General features: G+C 52.2%; 1 protein-coding gene across 1 annotated transcript; it reads right to left on the minus strand.

Annotated features, from left to right (window-relative positions):
* Positions 1-3,166: 3,166 nt before the first annotated feature.
* LOC113940282 (olfactory receptor 14J1-like) lies at positions 3,167-4,120 on the minus strand. Its single transcript, XM_027631401.1, has one exon. It carries the CDS (start codon positions 4,118-4,120, stop codon positions 3,167-3,169), a length of 954 nt encoding a protein of 317 aa, XP_027487202.1.
* Positions 4,121-10,139: the final 6,019 nt, after the last annotated feature.

A 10,139-nucleotide genomic window follows, 5' to 3' on the forward strand; every position in this document is an offset into this window, starting at 1 on the left:
TACCTCAACACCCCAGGACAAACACAAAGCCACAGGCTGATCCTGACTCCCTCTGGGTGACCTCTTGCAGCAGAAGGGTCCCCGTTGAGTGATATTTCTTTTTCCTCACCTTCAGTCTGAACCTTCAATGCTACTCTTTGTGGAGATTTCATTCTATTTCCAATATGCAGAAAAGCTCCATCCTGGCGGCAGATCTCCTCTGGACCCTCTCCAGTTCTTCCTCATTCCTCCAGAATGGGGAACCTCACACCCAGACAGACCACCCCCTGGTTCTGCCCAGTTCTGCCCCCTGACACCTCACTTGGGGAATTGGATTTGGGGGCTTTGGGACCCTTTCTTCCTCATCTTTATCTTCTTCACAGCACGGACAGTCCTTGGAGTACCTCCAAAGCCCAGGGCTTGAAGGTTGCTTTGTCTCTTGTGGGATCTTGTTGTCCAGGCCTAGGGTGTGATGTTGTTCAATAGAGGTGTTTTTCTACAATTCTACCTTGAAAAGAAGTCTAAACATGCTAAAGGAATTTAGAAAGTTTGAGATCAAATGGGGTAATAGGGTTGGGTCTGTGTAAACTACAATGCTAAAGGGTAGCATATAATACAGCTTCATTAACATCTACAGTTACTACACAACTACTTTTAAAATCTAAAATAAAAAATATCCAGAAAGCTTTAAGGCATCACACAAACCTAGTTAGTTAACTCTACCAGTTGAACTGGCCCTGCCCAAAAAGAACCTCTACGTACCACTGATGGAGATAAAATCCCTCTGGTGAATTGACTGTGGTGTGAATGTTGTTATTTTGAATAATTCAGTCACTGTTAAACTTTTAATAAATGCTATTGAATTTCTTGATAACTGATTAAGTGCTACAAATCTCTTTTGCCCCTGTAATGGTTGATGAAGAATGAAATTAATAGTTTGCCTGTCAAATAAAGTTTAATATAATAAGGTTTGCAATAGTTAAGGCCTTTGCTTAGACTGCAAAACGACAAATTACAAGAGGGGAACCACAATAGCTAATTGTAATGCTGTGTTGAAATGACATGTTATATCCTGTTATGCTAAATGACAAACCGCAATGCTGTTTTAAAATGGTACGTTATGTCTTGTTATTTTGCAAGTGTTTGTTCTAAGTGTACTTAGAGGGAAGAAAAGTAAAAGAAAAACAAGAAGGGGATTGACCACAGAAACCAGAAAGGGGAACCTATCGCTTTCATCTGGAAATTTCGACAAGGTGGGCTCCGAGGACTGTGGAGTAAACAAACTATTGCCTAACCTCCTAGCAACAGGATGAAGCCCGCAAAACAGGAACCAATATTGGGAGGGCCCGCGAAGTGGAAACCGATGAAAAGATTGAAAGAGACTGAAGGTGAGGAGATCAGGGAGAGTATAAAAAGGGGGGTTTGGGCTTGTTGCGCTTGCAGACCGTTGGCGCAGCGGAGACTCCCCGCTCGCCCAGCACGCTGTTTTGCTCATTTACCTTTAATAAAATTTCAATATATTTTAAATTAAAATATTTCTGGTCTATTGACTATAACATCCCCTTGTCTTTGGATCCAAATCTTTTGTACCCTGACCCTCTTGTATCCCAAGTCTCTGTGTAAATCATTCCCTTCCATAAAAAAATATGTATTTTTCATGAGGACCGTTTTAAAATTTTCCTCCTTAGCTAAACTACAAAACAACACCAATTAGTTGTTGATGTCTTGAAGACTTGAAGACAAAAGAAAATAAATGATTTGTTTTTCTTTGTTTTAATGAGCTCCACAGTGTGTTTAGAGATGAGTCCATCATCCCCTGGAACTGAGAGAAGATTGAAGAAGCTGCTGAAGAAGTCAGAAGCCAAACTGCAAGTGCCTTGAAGCATTGCTGGGCCCCACTGAGGGCAGGCACTGCCAAAGCCTCCCCAGGGACTCCTTCGAGCAGCTCTTGGAGGCCAGGAGTGCAGGCAGACAAAGGCTCTGGGCAGGCCCCTGCAATGCTGAGCAAAGCCTGCCTTGGTTTTGTGGAGCACAAAGGCCAAGGCCTGAGCCCCAGGCCCTGGTCCAGCAGATCCTGTCCCTCCCAGCTGGCTCAGGGCTGTTTGGGGGGCAGTGGGATGGGAGGGGGAGGAACAACAAAGGCCAAAATTGTACAACACCTGCTGAGGGAGGGGTGAGGCAGAAACCAAGTGCAGAACCTGCCAGGAAAGTTGCTTGTGGTGGCCTGAGTTGAAAGGTTTTCCTCAGCGATTTCCCCAGTGCCTCCCTGCCCTGAAGGTTTGTGGCCATCAGGCTGGAGCTGAGGGGGTTGGGCAGGTGCCTGAGGAGGGGGTAGAACAAGGGCTGTGTCCAACTCTGCCAGGAGGGCTGTGCTGGGCAAGGAGGAGGAGGCTGCAGAAAACAGTGGCACTGGGGAGGGGAGAGGAGCAGCTGGAGAGACCTTGGGCCTGCCCACGCTGGGCAGGAGCTGCCCCAGGATGGCAGCTCTGAAGCACTCCCAGGATGTCCCTGTGAACAGGAGGGGAAGACTGGATCTGAAAATGGAACCTGGAAAGCAGAGAGCAGGAGTGTCATGGTGACACTGCAGGAGAGTCCCAACCCTGGAGCAAGGTGACAGAAGAAGTGACCCAGTCCATGCAGTGGCCTCAGAAGATCCCACAGCATCCTGGAGATGCTGGAAGGGAGCCCAGCTCTGCTTCTGAAGTTCCCAGGGCCTGTCCCTGCCTGTGCTCCAAGGGCTTCCAGCCCCCAGGACTGTGCTCAGAGAGCACTCAGACCTTACACCAAGAAAGGGGCTCAGGAGGACAGTGTGGAAGTGGCAAGAGAGCAGCTCTGCAAAGACCAAGCACTGCTGCTCCCTGGCAGTGCTGCTGGGCTGAGATTATTGTCCCCTTCCCCTTTGCAAATACACCCTGTCCTGCAGTGTGCTATTCTTTGGGAACATCTGAGAAGAAGGGTCTTGGACAAAGAAGGCACTGCAGGGTCCTTTATTTTGTTTAAACACTCTAAGAAAGCACAATTCATCATTTATACATCTTTGGGTAAAATTCAATGGGTAGACACTAAATTAGAAGGCAGATGCATAATAATATTTCATTGCACAGAAAATATTGCAAGGAGAACCTGATGACCTCCACGAAAAACCTGAGCAGGAAGGCTGGGCCATTAGTGAGTCCCATTCTGAATGCTACACACCAGAAAACAGGCACTTTATTGCTCCTGAAAAGCATCCAATCATCATTTTCCTCAGGGCATCCTTGAGCTCCTGGTTCCTGAGGCTGTAGGGGTTCAGTGTTGGAGGCACCACTGAGTACAGAACTGACAGGGCCAGATCCAGAGATGGGGAAGAGATGGAGGGGGGCCTCAGGTAGGCAAATATGGCAGTGCTGAGGAACAGGGAGATCACAGCCAGGTGAGGGAGGCACATGGAAAAGGCTTTGTGCCGTCCCTGCTCAGAGGGGATCCTTAACACAGCCCTGAAGATCTGCACATAGGAGAAAACAATGAAAATAAAACAACCAAATGCTAAGCAGTCACTAACCCCAATGAGCCCAATTTCCCTGAGATAGCCTGAGTGTGAGCAGGAGAGCTTGAGGATGTGTGGGATTTCACAGAAGAACTGGCCCAGGGCATTGCCCTGGCACAGGGGCAGGGAAAATGTATTGGCTGTGTGCAGCAGAGAATAGAGAAAGCCAGTGGCCCAGGCAGCTGCTGCCATGTGGGCACAAGCTCTGCTGCCCAGGAGGGTCCCGTAGTGCAGGGGTTTGCAGATGGCAACGTAGCGGTCGTAGCACATGATGGTGAGAAGGGAAAACTCTACTGACATGAAGAAGTAAAAGAAAAAGGCCTGTGCAGCACATTTCTGGTAGGAGATGGTTGTGGTGTTCCATAGGGAATTGTGCATGGCTTTGGGGACAGTGGTGCAGATGCAGCCCAGGTCTGTGAGGGAGAGGTTGAGCAGGAAGAAGCCCATGGGGGTGTGCAGGTGGTGGTCGCAGGCTACGGCGCTGAGGATGAGGCCGTTGGCCAGGAGGGCAGCCAGGGAGATGGCCAGGAAGAGGCAGAAGTGCAGGAGCTGCAGCTCCCGCCTGTCTGCCAATGCCAGGAGGAGGAACTGGGTGAGGGAGCTGTTGTTGCACATTTGTTGCCTCTGGATGTGGGGCAGTGTTCAAGTAGGATATAACAGTGACAAGTTAGGGCAGAACATTCTGAGAAAAATCAAAGCCTCTTTCCAACACTACTCTCACTGTTCCATTGGTTTTCCTTTTCTAGAAATCTCTCCTTCAGCTCCATGGCTGGAGCCCTGGGTGGGGCTCACCACATCTTCCATGAGGAGCAGACCCTCTGCCCACTGGCTGTGAGGGCTCAGCCCTACTCTGCACTGGTAGGGTCATGGGCATGGTGGGCACAGGGGCCCGTCCTGGTGTTCAGCTGTGTCAGATGAAATTGCTCCCAGTGCAAAAGGGCTTGTCAGCATCTGCACTCCCAGTTTCTGAGGAAAACCAGGACAGCAGAAGGCAGTGTCACAGGTTTGGTGTGTTTGCTTGTTTGCTTTTTTTTTTTTTAGACTCCCCTCATCTTTCCTGAGGAGTGTTCCTGCATGGCAGAACCCCTCAGCTCTTCTGATGCACTCAGGGAGAACAGAGCAGGTCCTGCCAGGCAGGAGGATTGTCTGGGGCTTAGTGCAGAGTGAGGAGAGCTGGTCTGTCCCTCTCTCTTGTTCTCAACTGCCCTGGTTTGCTCCTTCCTGAGGTGGAGATTGATCACACTCCCAGTTTGGTCTGAAAAGCCACCAGACACTGTTGAGAGCAGAGGGATCCATCCCAGACCCCTCAGTGTCTCAGCCTGTCTCAAGAGCTCAGCACCACACTTGGAGCCAAGGACACCCGTGGCTCATCTCCCCAACCCAACAGCATCTCCTGGCATGGGCACAGCATCTCTGCCCCACTCCACTGGGGCTTTCAGAGAACACAGCTGTGCTGGGAGAATAATTTGCATTCTCCAGGGCAGCTCCCAGCTTGGAAGGACACCTCAGAAAAGAGCCAAGTGTCCTAATGATGGGGTCTGATCGAGGGAAAAAGAGCTCCTTATCCAGGCCCACAGACTTCACTGCCCACAGCCCACAGGGCAGAGGACAATTGGAATGTCTCATTCCCAGGGACACCCCTGCCATAGGGGATTCCCAGGATCAGTGTTGGACTGTGGAGCTTGAACTCCCCTGCCCAGTGAGCCTGACTGAGAGAAGGAGGGAACAACCTCAGGACCAGGGGCAAGCTAAGAACCAAGGAAATGCACATGGAGGGTCCAGCTGGGAGAGGCCAGGGCAGAGCCCACTGGGCACTCAGGGCAGCGTCACCCTGAGCCAGCTGGGCCACCTCCCAGACACCAACAGTGCCAACAAGTTGTTCTCAGCCCTGGGCAGCACCTCAGAGTTCCCTCTGGAACTCAAACCACCAGACATGTGGCTTGAGAGCCTGAGAGAAATCCCTCCTTGGACCTTCCCCTTGAAGTATCCCCTGGAAAATATCCTGGGGTGCTCTGGTTCTGTGAGAAGCCCTGACCCATGAAACTCTCACTCAATAGCAGAAGAAACCTGCCCTGCCCTGCCAGGCTTTACTCTTTCCACCCCCAGCCTCTGCCCAGCCCTGAGGGAGCTCCTCAGCCCGGTTGAGAGCTGCCCCTGGCAGTGGCAGAGCTCCTGCCCCGGCACAGCCCTGGGCTGCAGGACCCTGCTCTGCAGGACAGCTTGGGGCAGCCTGGGTGGCACAGCCCGGCTTCACAACCCTGCAGCCATCCCTGGGAGAAGGGAACCCTGCTGGGATGTGCCTGGGATGGTGCAGCAGGGAGTGGGATGTGCCAGCATTAGGAGATCTGTGCACCAACTGCAGACACATTGCCCTTCATGCTGACTCACAGTGAGGAAACCTGGAAAGATTCCTCCTGCAGTGGATCTTCCTCTCGACTTCCCTCCCAGTCCAGGCTGTGTGTAACCTCTGTCTGCCTTGCTTTTGTGCCCTGGGTGCTGCAGGCAGTGCCCTCAGCCCTGCTGGGCTGTGCAGAGGAGCTGCTCCTGGGCAGAGCTGTCTCTTTGCAGCTCTTCTTGCTTGCCAGGAGCTTCCTGTGTGCCAGGAGCCCGGCCCAGCTCAGCAGCACAGCAACAGCCCCAGGCATTTCATGACCCTCAGGGGGGTTTGGTGTTGTTTACATGAGACTCAGTCCCTGAAAGGAAGTTCAAACAACCTCTCAAGAACTCAAAATGAGTTTGAAAGACTGAAGTTCCTTGTACTGTTAATGGGTCCCACTGAGGGACAAGAGTGAGAAAATGTCCCCAGATTCCACTTGGAATAGAAAACTGCCGACAGTGATGACAAGGATGGACAAGCAAGGGAAAGGTGTCTCTGATGCTGAAGAAACCTTGACTTGTTTCCTTAATCCAAAGAGCCAAGCCCTGACCCCCAGCCCCTGGGAAGACAGATCCTGTCCCTGCCTCATTCCTCAGGGCTCTTCCTGGGGCACTGGGATGTGGGATGTGCAGTGCCAAGGGCAGGACCATGGGGTGGCACCTGCCAGGCTGCTGAGCAGGGACAAGGAGGCCAGGAGGCCCCAGGGCTGCAAGGGGCACTCCCCTCCTCCTGGCATCAGGGGCACAGACAGCAGCCATGGCCAAAGGCCTGCAGAAGGTGGCTGTGTCAGGGCCTTTCAGCTTCTCCCCATCCCTGTCTCCTCTCCAGCCCAGGTTGTCCTACGGTGTCCATGCCCTGCCCCTTTCCCTGCAGGCTGTCGTCATCCCCCCGGCTGCCCCACCTGGCTGGCACCTTCCTGCACTGACATCTCTGCGTCCTCCCTGGCTCTTCCTGCACACACAAAGCCTTGGGCTCATCCAGACTCCTCCTTTCTGACATATTGCACCACAACACTGACCTTGGAGGGAAATTTCTGACTTCTTGTCACCAGTCTAGGCCACCCCAGCTGCCCTTGGTGGCACTAGTTCTTTCTTAGGCTGTTTTCTGACAGGAAGAAAAGCTCCACCAGCTCTGACACCCCCCTTCCAGACCTCTCAGGCTACTCCTCTACTGTCCTCCACTGACCCCTGAGTCCTCAGCCTCTATGTACGGGTCATGTGCTTGAGGCCCCAAATTCCTTCCTGGAACATCTCTGGGACCTCTCCAAGGTTTTGGAAGATGACAATAGAGTGTTCTTATCCCAGGAAACACAGAGGGACACTTTTTTCCAAGGGTTGTCTTGGCAGACTGAGGCACAATATCTTTAAACTTTCTGGGACAAGGGAGCTCTGAGCTCTGGGTACGGAGGGAGCTCCAAGTGCCAATCACTGGAGTGGGAGCTACAAATCATCAGGTCTGGTGTTCTTTGGAGGGCCAGACACTGGTGAGAGTGGGGGGGGTGTGCACATGGAAGGAATTGAAGGGCACAATGAACTGTCTCAAAACACTGTCAAAGAAGGAAAATCCCATAAGGCGCCACAACACACAAGCACTGGTGGCAAACAGGAAGGCATTTAATTCCAAGGCCTAAAGGAAGGTGAAGCTTTGCAAGTAGCCCACAGGACAGAATTGCACTGTGCAGAGTGTGGGAAAGAGCAGACAGCCCCAACAGGAAGCCAGGGCTGGTAAGGCAGGTCTGGGGAACCCATCCAGACAAAGATTCCCACCTGCAGACTGGAAGCACACCGGGCAAAACTCCCACTTGTGGCAAACTGTGGGAAAGGAAGCAAGTCCTCGTACATGTGCCAGCCCAAGCTGTGGGAACAGCATCTACCCCCCTGAATAGCCAGGGCTTGGGCTGTATAAAAGTGATAGCCCAGAAGCACAACTTGGGGACCCTCCACCGAGCAGAGCAGGGTGAAGAAGGACCGGTGGGAGCCTCAGGGATCTACATGGTGTGATACATTTACTTCATCTCTGTCTCTCTCTCACTGTCTTCCCACCACCCCCTTCTTCTCTCTTGCTTTCTATTTCTTTCTGTACCTCATATTTACTGTTAAATCAAACCTGGACTGCTGACTTTGGCACATGGTCTCCTTTGCAGCTGAATTTGGGCAGAAGTGTCTTTTAATAATGGGAACCTGACAGTATCCATGAGGTTTTACAGTGTGGGAATGGCCACTGGATTCCATGAGGTTCCACAGAGTCACAGGGTCCATTGGACTTCGTAAGGCTCTGTAGTGTGATAATGGACCCTTGATTCCATGAGTTTGCAAAATGTCTCAGGACTCCTTTGGTCCTAGGAGGCCCCACATATCACAGTGGCCCCTTGGTTCCATGAGATTCCACAGTGTCCCAGGAATCCTTTGGTTCCATGAGGCCCTGCAGCGTCACAGTGGCCCCTTGATTCGATGAAGTTCCACAGTGTCCCAGGGTTCCTTTGGTTGAATGAGCTTCTGCAGTGTCACAGTGGCCCCTTGATTCCATCATTCCACAGTGTCCCAGGGCCCATTTAGCTCTATAAGGCTCTGCAGGATGACAATGGTCCCTTGATTCCACAAGGTCCTGAAATGTCTCAGGGTTCCTTTGGTTCCATGAGGCCCCACGTCACAAAGGCCCCTTGACTCAATCAGGTTCCACAGAGTCACAGTGGTCACTTAGGCTCAATAATGCCCTGCAGTGTAAGAATGTCTCCTTGATTCCATGAGGTTCCATAGTCTCCCAGGGTTCCTTTGGTTTCATGAGGCCTTGCAGTGTCACAATGACCCCTTTACTTCGGGAGGTTCCACAGTGTCCTTGCTGGAACACACAGGGCTGTAATGTTGTCACCCCTGCAGAGCTGCCTCCAGCTCTGGGCTCCAGCACAGCAAGGACATGGACCTGCTGGAGCGAGTCCAGAGGAGAGCAGCAAGAGGCTCAGAGGGATGGAGCAGCTCTGCTGTGAGGAAAGGCTGAGAGAATTGGGATTGTTCAGCCTGGAGAAGAGAAGGCTTTGGGGTGACCTAATTGTGGCCTTCAGTACCTGAAGGGAGCCAACAAGAAAGATGGAGAGTGACTTTGGACAAGGGCCTGGAGTGACAGGACAAGGGGAATGGCTTCACACTGAGAAAAGGAAGGGTTAGGTGGGATATTAGGAGGAAATTCTTGACTGTGATGGTAGTGAGATCCTGGTACAGGTTGCACAGAGAAGTTCTGGCTGCCCCATCCCTGGAAGTTGTTCAAGGCCAGGTTGGATGGGGTTCTGAGCAATCTGGTCTAGTGGAAGGTGTCCCTGTCCATGGCAAGGGGTTGGAATAAGATGGTCTTTAAGGTCCCTTCCCACCCAAACCATTCCATGATTCTGTGACTGGTGAGGGAGGTGGTGGTCGGAGCTGTCTGGGGCACAGAGACCCCAAAATGCTGGAGTTTTCCATTCTGGGTGGAGGAAGGAGGGGGCAGCAGAACTGACACCCTGGAGTGAGGGCAGGCAGACTTTGGCCTGTTTGGGAGAATGATGGATGGAGTCCCTTGGGAGTCAGTCCTGAAGGGCAAAGGAGTCCAGGAAGGCTGGAGGTGCTTTAAGAAGGAAATCTCAAAGCTCCAGGACCTGTGCCCATGTGCCCTAAGACAAGCCAGGGGGCAAAAAGCACAACTTGGTCAAACAGAGAACTTAGGCTGGAACTCAGGGAAAAAAGAGAGTTTATCACCTCTGGAAGGAGGGGCAGGAAACTTGGGAGACTACAAGGATGTGGTGAGGTCATGTAGGGAGAAAATTCAAAGGGAAAAGGACAGACTGGAACTGAATTTGGCCTCCACACTTAAAGACAGCAAAACATGTGTCTTTGAATCCATGGGCAGCAAAAGGAGGGCTCAGGAGAGTCTCCATCCCTTGCTGGGTGGAGAGGGCAGCCCAGTGTCAGGGGAGGAGGAAAAGGCTGAGGGACTTAATGCCTCCTTTGCCTCAGTCTGTACTACTGAAAGCACTTGTCCTCAGGACCCCCAGAGCCCAGGGCTGGAAGCTGGTGATGGGGAGCTGAGTGAAGCCCCTGTAATCCAGCAGGAAATGCTCAGTGACCTGCCCTGCCAATGACACCCCCACAAGGCCCTGGGCCCAGAAGGGATGCACCCGAGTGCCCCATCCCATGGCACGGGCAGGACATCCAGGGGATCAGGCCCAGCCAGCGTGGGCTTGGGAAAGGCAGGTCCTGCCTGACCAACCTGGTCTTCCTCTAAGACAAA

The sequence above is a fragment of the Corapipo altera genome, unplaced genomic scaffold (assembly GCF_003945725.1).
Source record: "Corapipo altera isolate COAL_440 unplaced genomic scaffold, ASM394572v1 61357, whole genome shotgun sequence".
Classification (NCBI taxonomy): domain Eukaryota; kingdom Metazoa; phylum Chordata; class Aves; order Passeriformes; family Pipridae; genus Corapipo; species Corapipo altera.